General features: G+C 38.6%; 2 protein-coding genes across 10 annotated transcripts in view; both read right to left on the bottom strand.

The window, feature by feature from the left end:
* The window catches only part of LOC138746414 (sperm axonemal maintenance protein CFAP97D1-like), a 48019-nt gene extending 42471 nt beyond the window's left edge, over positions 1–5548 (bottom strand). For all 5 annotated transcript variants that reach the window (XR_011346946.1, XR_011346945.1, XM_069904575.1 and 2 more), the window contains exons 1-5: positions 5500–5548; positions 5238–5291; positions 4099–4122; positions 2238–2311; positions 652–767 (exon numbers count right to left, since the gene is read on the bottom strand). Coding sequence is in view for 3 of the 5 variants with exons in the window: in XM_069904575.1 (XP_069760676.1) it covers positions 652–767; positions 2238–2311; positions 4099–4122; positions 5238–5291; positions 5500–5533 (302 nt within the window). In the remaining 2 variants the exon portion in view is untranslated. The remainder of the gene's footprint in view (positions 1–651; positions 768–2237; positions 2312–4098; positions 4123–5237; positions 5292–5499) is intronic.
* A 4000-nt stretch (positions 5549–9548) lies between these two features.
* The window catches only part of LOC138746411 (uncharacterized), a 34761-nt gene continuing 21440 nt past the window's right edge, over positions 9549–22869 (bottom strand). For 3 of the 5 annotated variants that reach the window (XM_069904569.1, XM_069904567.1, XM_069904570.1), the window contains 4 exons: positions 19545–19638; positions 18799–18917; positions 12376–12481; positions 9549–9746 (listed from right to left, as the gene is read on the bottom strand). In XM_069904569.1, coding sequence (XP_069760670.1) covers positions 9690–9746; positions 12376–12481; positions 18799–18917; positions 19545–19638 — 376 coding nt within the window. In that variant the 3' untranslated portion in view covers positions 9549–9689. Of the gene's footprint in view, positions 9747–12375; positions 12482–13066; positions 13173–18798; positions 18918–19544; positions 19639–22869 lie in introns of those variants that run through there. The other 2 variants (XR_011346944.1, XM_069904568.1) reach the window with 2 other exon arrangements.

Below are 22869 nucleotides of genomic sequence, written 5' to 3'. Positions count from 1 at the left end.
TGGACAATGAAAGCAAATATAGACTTAAGGTGTGTGGAGTAAAAGGTTTTAATGTTGTTGCCTTTGACAGAGGTCTGCATTATATCGAGTGCCCTTTAGTTCAAAATGATTTGTGTGCCAAAATATTTTCTTTTGTATTTGAGAAAGATAATCAAAGACCGATGTATTACAAAATCTTGCAATTTAAAATAAATTTAGCAGTTTCAAGTTCTGTGTTTTTCATTTTTTCCACAAAACATCTATTTTCAAACATGGAAGTTGGCAATTTTTTGGGGGCGGTGAAAGTAGTTGGCCTTGCCCAGGGCGCAAAATAGTCTGGCACCCTGTTTTTATGAGGAGATAATAAAATGAGATTCATGTAGGACTGAGTCAGTGTATTTTGATGGTTAGCATTAACTCTATAGGTTATGGGACCGGTTTTAATGTTGTATGACTCCATGACTGGTCGCATGGGCTTAAGTTTACAATAAATATTTCTGCCTCACCGTACACTGCATTGATTGCATAATTAGTTTATTACTCATCTTTCGACTAGTTTTGAATTCCTGGGTGGTTTCCATTTAACCACTTGCCTAAAATCTGGTAACGGGAGAACAAATATGTACTGCTTGGCATTTATGTAGAGAAACAAATTCAAAACAACTGACTTACTTTCTGCGTTTTTTATCATTCCAGCAATCAACTGTTGGGGGTATGTCCAATTGATGAATCAGTCTTTGTATCATCTTCATATTACCTTTTTTAATGGCAGCTTTTTCTTGGTCCAACTGTAACAATGACCCAAAATAAATGAATCCCACATGTGATATTAAGTGACTTCCAAATTAAAGTTTACTTTTGAGAAATCAATATGAATATCACAACAAACAAAACTGAGGATAAGAAAAAGTAAGTTTAATTTTTGATTTCCATAATTCTCCGACTATCTGTCTCACTGCAGTTTGAAAGTGCTTAGCAGGACTATTGCCAATATGTAAAGGTTCCATTATTGCCATGTACTACAATGCTACATTTAGAATGTAATATACATGAAAGTCTTTAACTTTTGTCTACCGTAAGGCAGACAGAGTCACCGCTTTGTCGTTTCAAGTTAGTCGTTTTATTGATTATTCCATGACAAATAATATTTTAGTTTGATCCCATCTTTTCTCCAACTGAAAACTAACTTGCATTTTTCTCTCTCTCTCTCAATTCAAACGAAGGATCAGGAACACAAAACATTGACTGATGATCTTTACACTGATGCTATTTGACCAGCTGAATACTCCAACATTTTCAGTTTCATCTCAGATTTCCAGTATTTAGGATTTTTTTTTGTTTTGTTTTTCACTTACTTTCTCAAGGTGTGTATGAAGAATATTTGTAGGTTCCTAACTATTGTTATGGGCTGAGAGCAGGTCAGTGGGACTAGGAGAGTGTAAGAGTTTCGGCACGGACTAAAAGGGCCATAATGGCCTGTTTCCATGTTGTAATTGTTATATGGTTAATAACAAATTTAGTCCATTATCAAATTCTATTTGCAAGCTGCTATGCTCCGCTTACTATAATTTCCTGTGAAATTGAGTTTTTCAGCACCGAAGAGTTCAGCACAAAGATTGCTTCTGCCCACCATGTCTGTGCCAACCATGATGCAAATCTAAACTACTCCCATCTGCCTGTACATGGTCCATGTACTTCCATTCCCCACCTGTTAATGCGTCCATCTAAATCCCTCCTAAATATTGCAAGTGAGTCTATCTTCCTTGGCACCACAAACAGGAGACCCGATGATACGTAAAAACAAATATTTAACAGCTGGAATCTTTAGGTAATTTATGGCAAGTGCGACCTGGATTAAGCATTGTATTAATTTGCTGATAAGTTTTAAAAACTGTACAATTTTAATAAAATAACATTGGATCGTCTGATGCTTTGGAGTGGACTTTGTGTGGCTGCATCAGCTGCGAGAGAGCTGGAGCTGACTCTGAGGGGACATTCTTTTCTCTGACTGTAAGAGGCACTTCAGGCAATTTCTGCCGACGGCAAATCTTTTTGCCTTACAGCAGACGAGCAGATTTTGAGTAATCTTACTGCCTTCATTACGAGACTTAAATTGAATCTTAATTCTTGAATCTTTAATCTAACTTCAATATCCTTACATTGAAATAGAATTAATTAACACAACATTATGAATTCACTTCTCCAGCTGGCCTAAGAGAGAATATGATTATTTTTAAATATGCATATTAAAGCTTTACCTTTTCTTGCCAGGGTTTTTTACCCTGTTTCTTAACATAAATTGTAGATGGTTTGTTGTCAATCATTTTCTTTGCTGTGAAATGAGAAATATATTAGAGTAATGGTGCAACATCTGAATGGTTGACACACCAGCATTCAATATTATAACTATGCACACAATGTATGGTTCTGAGATAAATGTTTCAGTGGTGTACTCTCATTTATAGTTAATGCATTAGTATATGCATTTATTAAATATTTATATAAAATGTAATTTCTTATGAGTTATGGAATAAGCAATGTCTAGCACAAACTGAGGAACCATTAATCAAGCTGAGAGTATATTTAAGTCTCTCAATTTCTTTTCATCCCAGTCATTGGGACTGAATTTAAGTCCAGTAAATTATTATAAATGCATCCTATTAATGCGCCATGAAAATAAAATCGTATGTTCAAAAGCAAATCAAGAATCTTGGTACTAGAAATTCGTGGAAAATCCAAAGACTTGGACTAAACAAAATCCCTAATTTGATAACTGTTCACAAGAAGCAAAATTATTTCAAATAAAGAGATCCTTGAAACTCTGAATACCTTTTTTGTACCATTCCTTGAAACCTGCATCCAACTAAGATGATTGAAATAGATGGCTATCTATTATTGGACTAACCAATAAAAAAAAAAACCCTCAATTCCAATGAATTTCCTGAACTGAGCTCAAATTCTCAACCTGTTTTCATCAATGGATTATTTGTTACTTTGGAAAAGGAAGGATCCTAACATTGCCAATGAGGAAATTTTCTTAGTAAACTGTAATTCCATTTTTACTCATGTTGCTTGAGGACAAGGATGATCTGGTCACACTGGTTGTGAAGCATTTGATCTCGGTGACATCCTCAATGCACTTGCTGATATAGCCATTCACTGAGCTCATGTACGCTCCTTGTTATTTACATAAGCATTGTAGATGGCCACCTCCCTGAAACAGCTCCATTCCATGGTTTCAAATCAGTCCTATAGCACTATTAGGGTCTATCCTTGAGAATTTGACATTTCCACCCTGAGGAAAAGACTCTGACTGTCCACTAGACATCATTTTATAAAATACCCACTTTCGATACTCCAATCACATATCTGTCCTGCTATCCCTGTATATTTTCTTAGTTCATTTTGCCAACAGAATGTATGCTGGGGTTAGCAGGACAGATATGTGATTGGAGTATCGAAAGTGGGTATTTTATAAAATGATGTCTAGTGGACAGTCAGTCTTTTCCTCAGGGTGGGAATGTCAAATTCTCAAGGATGAAGGTTTAAGGAGAGAGGAGGAAAGGTTAAAGAGATTTGTGAGGTGTTTATTATACAGATGCCAAGAAATGTGGTGCCAAGGAAGATGGTGGAAACAGACTCACTTGCAATATTTAGGAGGGATTTAGATGGACACATTAACAGGTGGGGAATGGAAGTACATGGACCATGTACAGGCAGCTGGGAGTAGTTTAGTTTGCATCATGGTTGGCACAGACATGGTGGGCAGAAGCAATCTTTGTGCTGAACTCTTCGGTGCTGAAAAACTTCACAGGAAATTATAGTAAAGGGAGCATAGCAGCTTGCAAATAAAATTTGATAATGGACTAAATTTGTTATTAAAGGATGTTTTTATGGTGCAAATTAATGTGTAGCACAATCCATGCATGTAGCCATCAATGGTATATAACCTTCCTGTTATGTATTCATCGGACAATAACAACTTCCAAAAGGAAGTGCCTGACCATCTTCCCTTGATGTTCAACATCTTTGCCACTCCCAAGTCTACCATCACCAAAATCTTATGATACCTGTTGATCAAATCCTCAATTACAAGAGGTTTGGAACACTTTCACTTGCCAGGAAGTGTCTTGAAAACTCGACCTGTTCAAGAAAGATGAATCAATGAGTTTAAATAAAGACATCCTTCTCCCTGCCCGCCCCCCCCCCCACAAAAAATCCATTCCATTTAGGATAAATCCAATTTTAAAATCCTTATCACATACCAAATAAATAATGAACAACTAAGTTAGTTTATTAATTTTTTTTAACTGAGCTTTGATCATAAACTCTTTGGAAAAATCTTCTGCAGTGATAACATTTATGTCCTTTAAGTTCTGGAGGTTCAAATCAAGTACTTCTGACTGCTGTTATCACAGGGAATGATGGCATGTGGCAATAAGGACAAGGATGATCTTGTGAACAAGCTCAACTTGAGCATGGAAACTATTGCAGACATTTAGCACTGTTCATTTTGATCACCTGAGCAAAGAGTGACAGACACTTTCCTCAATGGGCAGCCTTTTTGAATAGCTCCTGGTCAAATGGTGGATGAGAACAGAAACTAGCTGGTAAATGACAGAATCAAAAAGTCAGTTTAGACTAGTAATTCCCAAAGTGAGAGCTGCTGCCCCACTGTGGATGGTGGAAAGATCCAAGGGGGTAGCGAGGGAAAAGGGGGCGGTGAGGAAAAAGGTGGGGGTCCAAATCTTCCGTCTTTTTATCATTCAGTTTGCTGCAGAGTTTAATGAAGAAGCCAGTGCAGTAATTTTTCAGCCAGACTCGGGGTGGCAGTAGTGAGCTAAATAAACAGCGCCAACGGATTCTCACAAGAGCCGGTTTCGGTGGCCGCCGAGCTGTACTGGCATCGCTACTGCCCTCTCAGCGTCACCACTAACCCCACCCCCCCCACCACACCCCGCTCAGTACCTCTACTAACCCTCTCACCCCACTCAGCAACGCCGCTAACCACCCACCCCTCCCCGGCACCATTGTATGGGGGGGGGAGGGGGCTCTCAGTTTGTGGCCTAGAAGCCAAGGGGGCAGCAGCCCAAGAAATTTTGGGAACCACTGGTTTAGACCCTGCAGTTGTGCACTCTTGTCAGTAGAATAATGAGCACATTCTGCTGATTGATAGGTCTCCTGCTGTGGCCTCATCTCGTAACTCAATCTGTCTAATAAAGGAAGTCATTACTAATGTTAAATTGAAACACACTTACCAGATTGATTGCCCTTCAGATGTATTTCAGTGGTTAAACCATGTATGCTGTTTACTTGAATATGAAACAAAGATGTCATAAATGCATTTATGACACATCATATCAGACAAAGTATATCAATGCTAAACTATTTTGCAGTTCTGCCATGTTATGGCATACAGATTATCACAATAAAATCTAATTTTAACCATTTAATTATCTTAATGTGCCTGTAGCACAAAACAATTTTTAAATTTAACAATTCAATCAATGGTACTCTCACCTCTCAGCTGGAAGATTGTATCAAAATAGATCATTCAATCAGAAAAAAAATTTTTGAACAGTCATGAAGAAAATGATGTATTGGTGAAATTATGTCCACTAATTCCAATGTGTGTAAACATTCAAAATTTTAAAATTTATGTTGAATTCTATTTAAAGAAAATAGGATGCTAAATAACTAGAAAACACTTGGTCCAGAAGCTCACCCCTCGATCCCCTGCCCTAAACACATTGTGTGCCAGGTTCTGCAGGTTTCATCTCCAAACTTTGAAAAAACCTGTACAGTCTGATATCTGGAATTCAAACAACCGTCATAAAAATTGAGGAAATTAAATTTTAAAAATGAAAAAAAGTTAAGTTTAAAAATTGTAAGAGTAAATGCTCTCTGTGAAATAGCAAAGGCGTCACCCAGGATGAAGAGCTGGTTTGATGCCGCTCGCCATTAGGGTGACTCTCTTAAAGTGTCTCCTTATCCGTCCTTAGTAAGTTGCCCCAGTCAGAGGCTTTATGTATAAACTTGGGAGAGGGGGTGGGGTTAATTATCTATAATGTTATTGTTTGTCTTCTGTGCGGCTCCGTGGAGGGGGAGGAACCTGCAGATGCAGTGAAGGTTAAATGTTTCCAATGTGACTGAAAATAAAGTAAAATGTTTTAAGATTCATACATTCATACAAGTGAAGTTTGTACAGTTTAGTATTTTGGTCTTTGGACTTTTCTGAGTGGTTTATTCTTAATGCAGGTATATTAGTTAAGGATTGTAAGATTAAGTCCCAAACAACCAGAAAATACATCTATCCGGCATCTACCAATCCCTATAGGTGCCAGATGCCAGGAGTTTTACTGTATAAACATTTCAGTAGCCGCTAAGAAAGGTATAAAGCCAAAGATTATACAAAAAGATGTGGCTTTTGTGCCAAAGAGGATTAGCTGAATTTATTATTACTGAAATTGCCAATATTCAAATTTTCAGAAGTATTAAAAGTGAATTTCCATCCTATAATCAACAATTTAAATACTTTTCAACACCTTACTTTCTTCCTAATATTCATCTTTGGATAAAATCCAACTCAATAGTTTTTTTTTCTTGATGTCTCAATAAGCAGAACTAGTTGCCCAAGGTGGTTGCTATGAAAACCATTATGACATTTGTGCTTTGTTTTGAGTACAGACACTACATGTCAATCATATTTCCACTCATTATTCAATTATTGGGAAATTATTTAGGACTGGATGATTATGCCAATTTTTACGGGTTCAAAACCCTCCTAAATTTTCTCGACTTCTCCCTCCAATGCCTTGTTATTTCGCAAAGACTCACCTTTTACATGCAAAACGGTCTTTAATCACTCAGTTATAACATTTTTCAGGCACTTTCCATCATTATAGAAAATCAAAATTGAAGTTGCTCACCCAATTTTCTATTTTCGTGAAAAGAGATAATAAAAGACAATGTGAAATAGGAAAATCCGCAGAAATGCGGGGTTTTACCAGCAGGTCCAACTACCAACAGCTCTTTACGGGCTTTAAATGGCCTGTTAAAGGAGCCAACAGTGGTTTATTTTCAAAATCCTGCGTCCGCGAGGTGGTCGAAGCCCAAGACGGCAACACCTGTGTTCGGCAGCAGCCTCGAGGGGTTGCGGACTCCACCAAAGCAGAGAAATGTCACAGAGCACCAGAAAACAGGGAGGCCACCCCATGTTTTAAAAGGAGAAGCAGAGGAGACGACGGTGACCATGGTGGTGGTCCAGAGGGGCTCTGTAGCTAAAGAGCACACAGGTGGTGGGCTGTTGGTGACACGTAGAAGTAGCCCATGCAGGCTCAGGTGACCATGGTCAAAGGACTCACATCAGGCTGAGGAATGCTGGAGGCTGACTTGAGAATGGCTGAAAGGGTACCAGATATCGGAACCAGAATGCAAGAGGGTGCCGAGGGTGTTGAAGGCTTCCTGATCATGTCTGAGGTTTGGGTCTGGAGCTCGGGTTGCCGATGGTTAACTGAAGTCTGTGTGGCTGAAGAAGCACCGGAGGCAAATCCAAAGACACTCAGTCATTTTGCAGGACTCTCTTTTCGCTTCTCTTTCTCTGGCTAAGGGGGCCCCAGGAAATTTCTGGCGATGGCGAATCTTTGTCTGCTTTATGCAGACACAAGTCAATTTCATGCAATATTGCACCTATTTTATTGCATGACAATAAGACATCTTGAAGAGAGTTAGGAGTGTCAGAGCCAGCACCACCAGGCAGAGGAACAGTTTTGTCTCATGGTCTGTGAGAAGGCTGAACGACCAAAGGAACTGCTCACATAACGTTCCAATACTCTCATTTATACAAAAGGAATATTTAATTATTACAGATAAAATCCATATGTATTATTTGTCCATAAGTATGTTTTATCTAATTGTGTGTCTGCATGTTTCTGCTCCAAGAACCAGAGTCGGGTTGTACTTGTAGATGAGGACAGATTTTAAAAAAGCAAAAAAAGTTTGAACCAAAAAATGCTGAAAATACTCAGCCTCAGCCAGCATTTTTTTGGGAAGAGAAACAAGTTGATATTTCTGTTTCTTTGGTTCTTTTCACAGACCTTTCTGCTGTTGAGCTAGTGGATTTGTTCAAGTGAACCAGTGCGGACTTGGAAGGCCGACATGGCCTGTTTCTGCTCTGTAAATGGTTATATGACAATAAACTTGACTTGAATCTTGCTGTGATTGTAATGGAAGACGTAAAAGTGCTGGAGAAACTCAGCAGGTTACCCAACATCCATAGAAAGCAAAGATGTTTTGGGCCTGAGGTTTTTGTCAAGGTCTGAGCAGAAAGGAAGTAAGCACCTGCATAAAATTTTGGGTACAAACGGAAGAGATATTTTTGCCAGTATTTATAGCAATGTAAACCATTAAGATTAAAATGCAGAAAATAACACCTCAAAAGAAAGTTAATTCAATTAGTTATTTTTGATGTTTCTTCTACTTCATATGTAAGCAATGATCTGATGAGTGCTTGCTGCAAAGACCTCTCAGTCTGTGGTGTAGAACTTAAGCATTGACTTTTGTCATGTGTCTGTTCATGGGGACTTCCTCTATCAGGGAAGTATAGTGTTTTTAGGCTGGTTTAAGCCAATAATCATAAAAGTCCTCACCAACAGGAAATGTGCAAGGACAAACACAACATTTAATGAATATTTTAAACATTTCACAAAGTACCAATTGAAAACTGGAACATACACATAGAACTGAGGTGCGAAGTATTTTTAAAGATGCTTTTTTTTTAATTTTACTTTGAAATTCATTATATTTTGAAACAATTAACTCAAGAAAGTGCAACCTATTCATAAAGTAAATATTCAGTCACAGGAAGCTCGACAATTGGAAATATGGTTTTGGGAACTATTAAACATTGGAATTGGATTTGGATTTCATGTAACAAAATACATGATATTTTTTAAAAAGATAAACTCAAATAAGCTTGAGTTACCATCACTTCAATAGCTTTACTTAGATTCAGTTGGAAAAGGTTGCACAAAGCAATCTATGAAAGAGGGTTGAATTACTGACAATGCCTTATGAATTCAGGATTAAACTATATTCCCATGAAATGCTGAAGTGGTTATCAATTTTATGAGATAAAGAAGACGGTTGTTATTTTAGCTATCATTTTGTTCACACAATGTAGATTAATGCTCCTTTTTGGGTAGGCTAACTCCCTCCATCGCCAGCAACACCGTTCAGTCATTTGGGGTAAAACGGTGATAACCCATTTTTAGCTGGAGTGCTCGGGTATTTAAGAGGTTTGGAATGACTGCCACCACCAACCGTCACTGACAAACATCTATCTGACATTTATCCGTGCAGACATTTTAGGGACTTCAATAATCTTCCGATTATTGGCATAATCTGGCTTAGCTGTAAAAAAAGAAAAAAGTCCAAAGGAATCTTCCTTGTAGGGAAACAACAGAAGCAACTGGGATTGCGGTTTTCTTGTCACTTCCCACTTTATGGAAAAATGAAGAATAGCTTTATTTTAATCTGAGCATTCATAGAATCAAATAAGACTCCATCACAACAGTCAACGGTTTTATTAACTGTAGCTTAATTGTCCCATACCCAAACAGACCACCTTGATCCATACAGCACGTACTTCAAATAACAGATGGAACTGCGCTCTCTCTTCAGTTTCTTATCAAATCCTTAACATTGACCTTTCATTTGCCATTTTTCTTACTGTTTGAGGAGATGGCAGGTAATTTCTGGTTGATATCCTGTAAAAGAATATTTAACTTGATTAATAAATAAACCTAGAATTAAAAATAATGAGCAAATGATGCTAGGCCCAGTCTATTGGACAGAGTTGTCAACTGTATTCAAAGGTCTTGGCAACAAAGTTTTAGAGGGCCCAGACTGAAGCAACCATCCCGCCTTCTCCACCACCCCCAGCAGGCTTTCAATTATAGCAAACCTGAGGCAGAGATCTCCCTTCGTCAAAGCTACGGGTCATTTCAAAAGCTTACATTCAGGAACACTTAAAACTACTAAAATAGATATAATTGCTAAAAAAAATCCCCACTTGTTTAAAGAAATGGGAAGTTAAATTAATTATAAACACAATCACTTTTAGAAATGATGAAACCATTAAACAGAAATAAAATAATTAAAACATTTTTTTTTCCTTTTGCTTCCTCTCCCGATTGTCTCGAATCCCCACTGAAATCAATATGGTCTTGGATCCAACAAATCACTTTATCCACCAGTCTTGACTACTAGTTGACTAAAGGCAAGTTGATTACAAGTTGATTACAGTCTTGACTACTAGTTGACTAAAGGCAAGTTGATTACAAGTTGATTACAGTCTTGACTACTAGTTGACTAAAGGCAAGTTGATTACAGTCTTGACTACTAGTTGATTAAAGGCAAGTTGATTACTGTCTTGACTACTATTTGATTAAAGGCAAGTTGATTACAAGTTGATTACAGTCTTGACTACTAGTTGATTAAAGGCAAGTTGATTACAAGTTGATTACAGTCTTGACTACTAGTTGATTAAAGGCAAGTTGATTACACGTTGATTACAGTCTTGACTACTAGTTGACTAAAGGCAAGTTGATTACACGTTGATTACAGTCTTGACTACTAGTTGACTAAAGGCAAGTTGATTACAAGTTGATTACTGTCTTGACTACTATTTGATTAAAGGCAAGTTGATTACAAGTTGATTACAGTCTTGACTACTAGTTGATTAAAGGCAAGTTGATTACAAGTTGATTACAGTCTTGACTACTAGTTGACTAAAGGCAAGTTGATTACAGTCTTGACTACTAGCTGATTAAAGGCAAGTTGATTACAGTCTTGACTACTAGTTGATTAAAGGCAAGTTGATTACAAGTTGATTACAGTCTTGACTACTAGTTGATTAAAGGCAAGTATTTAATTTACACCAGTTTGATGTTTTTTATTATTTCTTGTTCTCAGGTGTTTCAGTTATACAGTTGAGTACCCCGTTTGAATTCGATGCTTGCGGACTCTACCAGCTCGAGTACTTCGATGTTGGTGATGAAGTCGCTCCAATGAATGTTGAGGATGGAGCGGAGACAACATTGATGGAAGCGTTCTAGGAGCCGTAGATGATGCCGGTAGAGGACCCATGATTCGGAGCCGAACAGGAGTGTGGGTATGGCAACGGCTTTGTACACGCTGATCTTTGTGTGTTTCTTCAGGTGGTTGTTTTTCCAGACTTTTTTGTGTAGTCTTCCAAAGGCGCTATTTGCCTTGGCGAGTCTGTTGTCTATCTCGTTGTCGAACCTTGCATCAGATGAAATGGTGCAGCCGGGTAAGTAAACTGGTTGACCGTTTTGAGTTCTGTGTGCCCGATGGAGATGTGGGGGGGCTGGTAGTCATGGTGGGGAGCTGGCTGATGGAGGACCTCAGTTTTCTTCAGGCTGACTTCCAGGCCAAACATTTTGGCAGTTTCTGCAAAACAGGATGCCATGCGCTGGAGAGCTGGCTCTGTAGTTGGGGACCAGTGGCGACAATTGGGAGGTGTTGGGGACTGGCAGGAGAGATCAAGTTTTTTTGGTACGTATTAAGCATTATTTCATGTGAATTTTCATGTTGTTGTTATTTAACCACTGATGCAAGTATTCTCCTGATGCTTCTGTGCTGCTTTTTGTTTTTCGGTTTTGTTCCAAAAACTGAAACAAACCCAAAAATCGAACATCTATCCCAAACGTTTCGGATACGGGGTATTGTACTGTATTTATTTTTTTTCTTTATATTTTAGCTATATTTATCTTTTAAATATTTAAATTATTGTTAATATTTAAATGTCTTAATTTGGGATTTAAAAAAAAAGACTTTGACAGCCTACAACATGAGGCCTCCTCACGCAGCCATCTCATGGGACACCTTTCTAATCCACAGGATCAACATTCAGATTTAAATATCTGGAAAAGTGGTTGGTTGGCAAGGGCCTGGGTGGCAAGTCTTTCCAGCAGGTCAGGTCCACAATGATAGAAGCTCAATAATTGTGCTTTATAGATAACAGGATTTGCACAGAAAGGATCTGAAATTGTGAAGAACCTTTGCTGCTTCTGCTCATGCTTTCAATTAATGCTTAACCTCACATTTAGTTTTTCCACCAGCATCTGCCCAATGCTCCCTGATCATTGCACTGATCACCACTATAAAGTGTACATCAGGTTGAGCGAGAAGAAAGCTTGGCTGTAAGATGGACAGGCTTGTCATATGGCCATCTTACTGACTTATAACAGGGAACACCAAGGTTCAGAACTTAGATGAAGATTGAAGGTTATCGTATCCAACAAACTTCAGTTGAGGAGATGAAGAAAACAAATACAAATGAATGTTACCAAAGTCAACAAACTATAACCCTACCCTCCAGCCATCATTCTGGTCCTTCGCGGTATATCTCTTTTTATTCACTCCATCCTTATCCTTGAAAATGCTGGGCAATTGAGTTGCTCGTTGGTTGGGTCCATACCTAAACAGGGAATTGTATAATTTATCTTACTGACCAATAACGCCAAGAGTAAATATAGGCTCATGGTCAAGTGAAAATCTACATCTCTGTATAATTTAATCAATGAGAAGCTTCTGTTCCTGCAAATACTTATGCTGTTCTTTTTGTTTTCATTCAACAAGTTCCATCAAATAATTTTCAACTGGCTTAAAATAAGCTTTAGTAGTTTTATTAGGATGGTCGCACATGGAAAGATTTTGAACTTTCAGAGCAATACCGACAGTTCAGGCATCTTTAATTAGACATCATTGGATGTCCAGACGATGTTACATAATCTAATAAATGGTCTGCATGGTATCACCTAGATTACAACAGTTACAAAATGCAACTTGTTTTATACCATCAGAGCTCACATTGCACACCAACTTGCTCTCTGTCAAAGTTAACTCAAAGCATATTTACAATAGATCCAGAAGAGAGGGTGAGAACCCAAACTCGACAGAACCATCAAGTTAACAATTACTGAAGGAAGTTAAAGAGAGAGAAAACACAGGTTAAATCTGTGAAAATCAATGCTACACAAGATTTTCTCAGAAGATAACCCACCAAGTCCAGTAAACCTGTTTTGAATTTCATCCAATGCATTTTCAACCTTCTTTTTCATTTTGACCAATGCTGTAGACAGTACTCCAAACGTAGCCTCCTCATTGGCCTGGAGAAAAGAATACAACTGCTGTATTCAATCCACCAGAAATACATGCCAACATTCAAATAACTAACTACCTACTATTCTCATGCACTTGGACACCCAGATCTCACTGCAATCTTGCATCATTTCAAAAATATGCTTATTTTCCCTGCCAAACTAATAGCCAGAAGGATGACACAGAAATACAGTATATTTAACTGGTGCGAAGGTACAGTATTAGACTTAAATGCACTCAGCATAGAAACAAGGTGGACAACCATGTTGTACAGCTACAGATCGGAGGGTTCAATGTGGCCATTACTGAGCCGAGGCTAAAGGATGGATGCCATTGGGAAATGAATGTCGAAGTACCCACGGTGTATTGCAAGGATGGGCAGGTAGGTGGAGGGGATGCCGTGGCTCTGCTGGTAATCAACAATATTAATGCAAAGGTGGGACATAGGATCAGAAGTGGTAGAATCTTTATGGGTTGAGTTAAGGAATAGCAAAGGTAAAAGGACACTAATGGCAGTTATATACAAGCTTCCCAACAGCAGCTGGAATGTGGATTACAAAATAAAACTGGAAATAGATAAGGTATGTCAGAAGGGACAGCATTAGGATAATCATGGAGCACGTTAGCAGGAAAATCGATTGGGAAACTCGGGTCGGTTCGGGATCTCAGGAGAGAATTAGTTTGTGGAATATCTACAGGATGGCTTTTTGGAGCAGCTTGTTGATGAACCCACCAGGGGATCGATCGGCTGTTCTGGATCGGTGCTGTGTAATAACCAGAGATGATGAGAGATTAAGGTAAAAGAACCCTTAGGAGGTAGTAATCACAATATGACTGAGTTCACTTTAAAATTTGAAAAGGTGAATCTAAATCTGATGTGTCAGTATTTCAGTGGAGTAAAGGAAATTACAGTTGCATGAGAGAGGAACTGGCCAAAGTCGACTGGAAAACTAATGGGGAAGACAGAAGACCAATAATGGCTTAGAAAATTAGGAAAGTGCAGGACAGGTACAGATCAAAAATAAATAAATTTTAGAATGAAAAAAAATGAGACAATTGTGGACGATGAGGGAAATTAAAGCCTAATAAGTAAAAGCAAAAGAGAAGGCATACAAGGAAGCAAAAACAAGTAGGAAGACAGAGGACTGGGAAACTTTTAAAAACTTAGAGAAGACAACTGAGAAGGTGATTAGGAAGGAAAAGATAAATTATGAAAGGTTAGCAAATGATATAAAAGAGGATACAAAAAGCTTTACAGATAGATCAAGAAAAAGAGTGACCAAAATAGACAGAGGACTGATAGAAAACAACATTGGAGAAATTCTAATGGGAGACAAGGAGATAGCAGAGGAACTGAATGAATATTCTGAATCAGTCTTTGCAGTCAAGATCATGAGAGAGAAAGTATGTGGCAAGTTAAATGGTCTAAGGGTAGATAAGTCTCCTGGACCGGATGGAATACATCCAGGTTCTGAAGGAGGGAGCTGTAGAGAATGTGGAGGCATTGGTAATGATCTTCCAAGAATCAATGGATTCTGGCATGGTTCCAGTGGACTGGACGATGGCGAACGTCACTGCACTGTTTAATAAGGGAGTGAGGCAGCAGAAAGGAAATTATAGCACTATTAGCCTGACGTTGGCGGTTGGGAAGCTGTTGAAGTCGATTGTCCAGGATGTGGTTATGGAATACCTAAAGGTGCATGAAAAGATAGGCCCAAGTCATCACGGTTTCCTTAAAGGAAAATTATTGAAATTGAAAATTTTTGAAGCAATCACAAGGGGATATGCAGTGCATACCATGCATTTGAACTTCAAAAGGCCGTAGACAAGGTGCCACGCATAAGGCTGTGAAACAAACTAAGAGCCCACGTATCATGGGAAGGATATCTACACGGGCAGATCACTGGCAGATTGGCAGGAAACAGTGAGCAAGGATAAACCATTCTGGTTGGCTACCAGTTACCAGTGGTGTTCCGAAGGAATCTATGTTGGGACTGCTCTTTTTTATGCTGTAGAAATTATTTGAATCTTGAAATAATTAGCTTTGTGGATAAATTTGAAGAGGACACCAAAATAGGTAGTAGGATGGGTAGCACTGAGGAAACTGAAAGCTGCAGAGAGTTGGATCAATTAGGAGAATGGGCAAAGAGGTGGCAAATGAAAAACAATGTTGGAAAGTGTAGGGACATGCACTTTGGTAGAAGTAGTAGACGGGCAGACTATTATTTAGGTGGGGAGAAAATTCAACATTCTGAGGTGCAGAGGGACTTGGGAATCCTTGTGCAGGACACGCTAAAGGTTAACCTTAAAGTGGTGAAGCAGGTGAATGCAATGTTGGCAGTCATATAGAGTCATAGAGGAATAGAATACAAGAGCAGGGATGTAATGTTGAGGCTCTATCAACCACTTGTGAGACCACACTTGGAGTACTGCATATAGTTTTGGACACCTTACTTGAGAAAAGGTATCCTGGCATTAGAAAGAGTTCAGAGAAGATCTACTGTAATTACACTAGGATTGAAAGGGTTAGCATATGAGAAATGTTGGAGTACAGAAGGATGAGAGGGGACCTCATAGAGGCACTTAGAATGTTGAAAGGTCTGGACAGAGTAGACGTGGCAAGGGTGTTTCCCATAGTAAGGGAGTCTAGGACAACTTCAGGATAAAAGGACATTAATTTAAAACAGAGAAGCGGAAATATTTCTTTAATAAGAGGGTTGTGAGTCTGTGGAACTTGTTGCCACAGGAGCCTGTGGAAGCAAGGTCATTGGGTGTATTTAAGGCAGAGATTGACATGTATTTGATTAGTCAGACATCAAGCATTACAGGGAGAAAGTTGGGGAGTGGGGATGAGTGGAAAGATGGATCAGCTCATGATTAGAATGGCAGAGCAGACTCAATAGGCCGATGGGTGTATTTCTGCTCCAATATCTTGTGATCTATTTCAAACTATGCTTTCATTTCCTACAATCAAGTCATTTCTAAAAATTGGGAAAAAAGCTGAAGCTCTAGTACCAATGCATGTGGCACACCACTTGTTACATCTTCTTTCTTTGGCTTGGCTTCGTGGACGAAGATTTATGGAGGGGTATGCCCACGTCTGCTGCAGGCTCGTTGGTGACTGACAAGTCCGATGCGGGACAGGCAGGCGCGGTTGCAAGGGAAAATGGTTGGTTGGGGTTGGGTGTTTCCTCTTTTGTCTTTTGTCAGTGAGGTGGGCTCTGCGGTCTTCTTCAAAGGAGGTTGCTGCCCGCCGAAATGAGAGGCGCCAAGATGCACGGTTGGAGGCGATATCAGCCCACAAGCGGTGGTCAATATGGCAGGCACCAAGAAATTTCTTTAAGCAGTCCTTGTACCTCTTCTTTGGTGCACCTCTGTCTTGGTGGCCAGTGGAGAGCTCATCTTATAACACAATCTTAGAAGGCAATGGTCCTCCATTCTGGAGACGTGACCCATCCAGCGCAGTTGGGGTCCGATGCTGAAATATATTTAATAATAGCTTCTTCTAACATATTCTCAATGACAGGGTTTTTTTTATAGCTTACTGTGTTTCTCTTTTTAAATAAAGTCTAATGGAATCTTCTCCGAACCCAGGGAATTTTAAGATACAAAGCTAGGTGATAGTGAGAGCTGTTAGGGCAGAGGCTTCAGGGTGATATAGACAGGTTGAGTGACAGGTCAAGGACATGGTCAATGGAACATGTGGTTAAAATATGCGAAGTCATCCTCTTTGTCAGTAAAAATAAAAGGGTGGAATAAATATGCAAAAAAAGTTTGTGGAACTGAGGTATCCTTGTACATAAATCACTGCAATTTAATAGCAGGTTCATCAAGCAATTCAGAGGGCAAACAGTATGCTGACCTTTATTGACAGGGATCTTGACTACGAGGAAAAGACAATTTGCTCCATTTACATGGAGCGCTGTTCAAACTACATCTGTAATACTGTGTGCAAGTTTGGTCCTCTTATCCAAGGAACAATGTACTTGCAATAAAGGAAGTGCAAGGAAGATTCACCAATTTGATTTATGGGATACTGTGACAGACTTGTGCTATTATTAATCTTTATGATAAAATATTATATATTTTACAGGGGTATTTTGTGGATTGAAAATTGAAACACATGCAAAGGCACTTACACACAGTGACTCTGTGTCTCCTATGTCCAGCTATAAACAAGCTTGTATCATTGTTCTGTTGAAAGCTGTAAACAGCCATAAAAAAACTTTTGATTGTTCCATAAAAATATTGAAGACAAGGCACCTGTGTAAATAAACAGCCATTTGCTTCATGACCTATGTAGACAGGTCAGAGACCATTTGCTTGTTGACTCATCTTTCTGAATAAATGAAACTTTAAATAGAACCAGCAATTATGTCATGTCATGTGATTATGACTCTTTAAAGAAAGCATCTTTAATAATGAACCGATTAATCTGAGGTCAGCAATGCAGTAACCTTCCGTGAGAAAGGTGCTGGTGTGTTCTCTCGTTAGGGAAGGAACATAGAATCAGTGGCTTCAAAGAAGAGGGCCACTTCAACTGTTTCTCCTGGACAAGAAAGAGTAGTACTACTGTGGCCATTACACCCAAGGTCACTTTGTTTAACCTTTGCCTGGGCTTGTGAAATCATCGTGAAAATCACAAGTTTCGTAACCTCCATGCAAGAGAGCGGAATTGTGGAAAAGTCATTCATGTAAAGAAATATTTCCCTGAGAGCAAATCTACAAGAATTCATGAGTTTTGAGAACTTTTGAACAACAGCTTAAAGACTCTGAGTTTCAACACAAAAGATCTCTAAGAATGAACTTTAAATACAAATTGTCTCTTCAGAATTGTGCCTAAACTGCAATAGTTTGGAGTCTGCCACACACACACACACACACACACACACACACACACACAGTTAAACTTAAGAGTTAAGTAAGAAATATTATATTATTAGTTATTAATAAAAATTATTGTTTTGAAGATGCCATTGTCTTGGTGAATTTCCATTGCTGTTGGTCTATGTCATAACAGAGACCCTGTCAGAAAGTTCTGAAGAGTCTGATGAAGAGTCTTGTCCCAAAATATTAACCTTGATTCTTTTTTTAACCACTAATGCTGCCTGACTCATTGAGTGTTTCCAGAATTTTCATTTTTATGCTGATTCCAACTTTTGCATTTTTTTCATAGAAATGGAAAAACACAGGATTAATATTTATCATTTAATCCGCAGTTTTCACAAGAGATTATGTGCATTTGAATTAAACAATGTAAAATATTTAAACACCAAATATTTACAAACATGCAGAGTGCTCTGTTAATAACAAAAGAAAAATATTTCAAGTGTTCACATAGTTCTACAGACAGGAAAAAGTGGAGCAGGGTGGTTTGACAAAGTACAATGGCCAAAGTCCCTTAAAATATAATGTTCCAATGGTAGCTCATCCCTGCCTGTTTGGGAGTGATTGGAAATGCTCAATAAATTCTGGCTTTGTCAGGATGTAAATAAAAATTGCATCTCATTTGGGGCAATAAATCAATTTTTGTAAAAAGTTATTAAAGTGTTTAAAATATTCAAAAATGAACATAAGTGTGTAGTTCTATTAATTAACATAAATTGACAAAAGCAAAATAAAACAATGTCCTACCTTTTTTTTTCATAGTCCTTCCAACTGAGTCCACCTGGTGGAGAGGCCATTATTTTAGCTAGTCTTTCCAGCATCGCAAGATTAGCTATTTCAATACTATTCTGCCTCACTGGAACTTCCTGTTAAAATAAGTACTGTTAACACAGTGAATGAATAATCATGTGGATATTTCTATGAAATATGAAAAAGATTGATCTCTTCTATGAAAAATATGGAGCTGAATTTCTCAATGCTTTTGTTACTGATTAAGATCTTGTGTAATTTGCAAACCCAAAACAATGTTGCTTGTATGAACAACCCCCATTCCTCATTATAAATGTTCTACATCGTGTTATTTGACATTGATAGCAAGTCAAGCTTAGTTTGTAAAATCTTATTTAAATATACTTTCTTAAATTCACTGCATTTGAATGCTAGAAACATTCATTCATTCATTCAGGTGCCTTGCTGTTTGTCGTGGGTGATCATGTCTCTTCATCCATCATGATCTCAGATCCTCTGAATTGTAGTTGTCGCCTTCCCCCATCCTCCTTCAGTGAAGGATCCATCTTTGAGCTGAGACCGTAGTCAATGTTGAGTTCATGATTATACCAGGGAAAAATACTTACGTGGTTTCCTGTTGCCTTCCTCAGTTGCAGTGTCCATATTGGACAGGTAACCCTAGCCATTGATCAGCAAATTCATCTGACCAGCGTTATTGCAACAATTGAACCTTCAGTTTAAATTTGCAATGGCGAATTCATTACCTTAAGCTTCATATCCCGTGGACGACCACTACTCTTATTTACTGTCGCCTTACTTGGTAAAATTTTTGGCATCTTGGTAACAAATTTAGGGGTGCTGAAGTTGGGGAAAAAAAAGGATCCTTTAGTTAACTATAGAAGTACTGAAATAAAAATCTCTGGTATCCGGCACCTATGGGGATTAATAGATGCTGGATACCAATTATTTTCCAGTTGCTTAAGACTTACTCTTACAATGCCGAACTAATACACCTGCATTAAGAATAAACAGTTTAAAAACACAAAAGACAAAAACACTATACTGTATTTACACTGAACAAACTTTACTTGCATGAATATATAAACTTTAAAGCATTTTACTTTATTATCAGTCATATTCTTTGAAAACTCTTAACTGTTGCTGCATCTGGAGGTTCCTCCCCCTCCACGGAGTCGCCCAAAAGACGAATAAGAACATTATGGATAATAAACACCCTCTCCCCCAAGTTTACAGATAAAGCTTCTGATCGGAGAGACTCTCACTAAGCAGAGATAAGAAAATACTTTAAGAGAGTGACCCCAATGGTGAGCGGCATCAACCAGCTCTTCATCCTGGGTGACACCATTGCTGTTTCACACAACTGTTTTCTTCTTCTTCTTCTTCTTTGGCTTGGCTTCGCGGACGAAGATTTATGGAGGGGGTAAAAGTCCACGTCAGCTGCAGGCTCGTTTGTGGCTGACAAGTCCGATGTGGGACAGGCAGACACGGTTGCAAAACTCAAAACGGTCAACCAGTTTACCTATCTCGGCTGCACCATTTCATCAGATGCAAGGATCGACAACGAGATAGACAACAGACTCGCCAAGGCAAATAGCACCTTTGGAAGACTACACAAAAGAGTCTGGAAAAACAACCAACTGAAAAACCTCACAAAGATAAGCGTATACAGAGCCATTGTCATACCCACACTCCTGTTCGGCTCCGAATCATGGGTCCTCTACACAACTGTATTTAAACAGCAAAGCACAACCAAGGCACTCCGCTGGCTGAATATTCGCTGCCATCTTCAAAGTTTATGCGTTACTTCAGAGAACATTTACTTTTACAATTTTAAACTTACATATTTTTACCTGTTATTTTATATTTAATTTTTAATTATTTTCTTTCTTTATTTTTCTGTATTTTTTTTGCCAGTTGTTTAAGGCTGCCAGTTACTTGAATTTCAGAGACCAAAGGTTTTACGGGACTTGCGAGAAATAATGAAAATGGACCACTGATTAAGAATTTTGTTTTCTAAAATTAAAACACTTTCATGCAGCGAAAAAAATGGGCAATTTTCTTTTCATTCTGAAGGTATTTAGTTTCCATTTAACGATTAAATACCACATACCCTTGCATCTTTTTAAACTATAATCAATGCTGGATGAAGCAAAAATGTTCGCCACCAATTTTAAAACTAAATAACCTAAATATTCCAAAATATTGTTCAATATAAATAGTTCCATGCAATTTAATGAAGAACAAGTTCATTTGATTCGCATAAACAAATTAACAATTTATTTTAATCATGTTATAAGATTCCACATGACTTTTTGAAATTATAATCACAGCTCATTTTCATATCTCAGAGCAAAAATAAACATTTATCTTACCAGAACTGTTCAATGGTTCCTGCACACCCATCACCAATACACAATTGCCTAAACGGACTAATGAACGTGATTATTTCATCTCATGATGCTGCAGAAGCGTGCTCTGTAATTTGCATTTCAAGACCACAGAAATTATATGTACTTATACAGTAAAATCCTCATTATCCGGATTTCAAGCATTTAGCAGCCTTAAGCAAAAAAAAAATGTGGACGATAGGTAAAAAATATGAAAGTTTAAAATTGGCGCCAGCTCTCCCCCACCCCCCAAGCGGTTAGTTTGTCAATCACACAACACACAATCTCAGGCAACCAGCAAATACACTTATCTAGCATCTACCAATCCCCATAGGTGCTGGATACTGGAGGTTTTACTATATTTTGCTCTATACTGCAGTTAATATCAAAATGGATTGACATTTCTAATGCTGAGGAATGAATCAAATACTGAAAGTTTTATTCATGCCACAGGATAACCAAATAGTGTTTGATAACAGGATGAGGACAAAGGGGTAAAGACAAAAGAGTGATACATAAAACTGGCAGAATTCCAATTATCCTAAAATTTCTCTCAAAATCACATCACATCTCTCTCCTCCTCTATTAGGCATATACATTTTTTTTAAAATCAAACTTTTGTTAAATTGTTCCAATATCTATTCAACTTGGTAGGAAAGTTCCTTCTTTAATCCCTATGAACTTCTTTAAAGTATTTTTATCATGTTGAACATGCAAATTGTATCGTCAAAGATATTGTTGATTCTTACGAATTTTTTAAAGGGCTTGCTAATTTCCTGCCATTTCCAATTTGCCAGGATTATTTTTTTGCAATTTACTAAAGGCAGCAACTTAATCCAGCCAGCACAGATAATTCTTGATTTTAAAAGGTTTGTTTTCCATTGTACAAGGCCACTAAGTGTAGGCCTAGGTCTGAAGGGATGATTTAGGCCTGGAAGATTATTTCAGCATCCATACTTGTCGTACTGAAACAGAATGAAAAACCATAACCAGACAAATGTGCAATATATTGATTGTGAACTACTCTTTGCAGATGATGCCGCTTTAGTTGCCCATACAGAGCCAGCTCTTCAGCGCTTGACGTCCTGCTTTGCGGAAACTGCCAAAATGTTTGGCCTGGAAGTCAGCCTGAAGAAAACTGAGGTCCTCCATCAGCCAGCTCCCCACCATGACTACCAGCCCCCCCACATCTCCATCGGGCACACAAAACTCAAAACGGTCAACCAGTTTACCTATCTCGGCTGCACCATTTCATCAGATGCAAGGATCGACAATGAGATAGACAACAGACTCGCCAAGGCAAATAGCGCCTTTGGAAGACTACACAAAAGAGTCTGGAAAAACAACCAACTGAAAAACCTCACAAAGATAAGCGTATACAGAGCCGTTGTCATACCCACACTCCTGTTCGGCTCCGAATCATGGGTCCTCTACCGGCACCACCTACGGCTCCTAGAACGCTTCCACCAGCATGGTCACCGCTCCATCCTCAACATCCATTGGAGCGCTTTCATCCCTAACGTCGAAGTACTCGAGATGGCAGATGTCGACAGCATCGAGTCCACGCTGCTGAAGATCCAGCTGCGCTGGATGGGTCACGTCTCCAGAATGGAGGACCATCGCCTTCCCAAGATCGTGTTATATGGCGAGCTCTCCACTGGCCACCGTGACAGAGGTGCAC

Source organism: Narcine bancroftii, chromosome 12 (assembly GCF_036971445.1).
Source record: "Narcine bancroftii isolate sNarBan1 chromosome 12, sNarBan1.hap1, whole genome shotgun sequence".
Taxonomy (NCBI): Eukaryota; Metazoa; Chordata; class Chondrichthyes; order Torpediniformes; family Narcinidae; genus Narcine; species Narcine bancroftii.
This window is presented reverse-complemented; position numbering and strand designations above follow the sequence as displayed.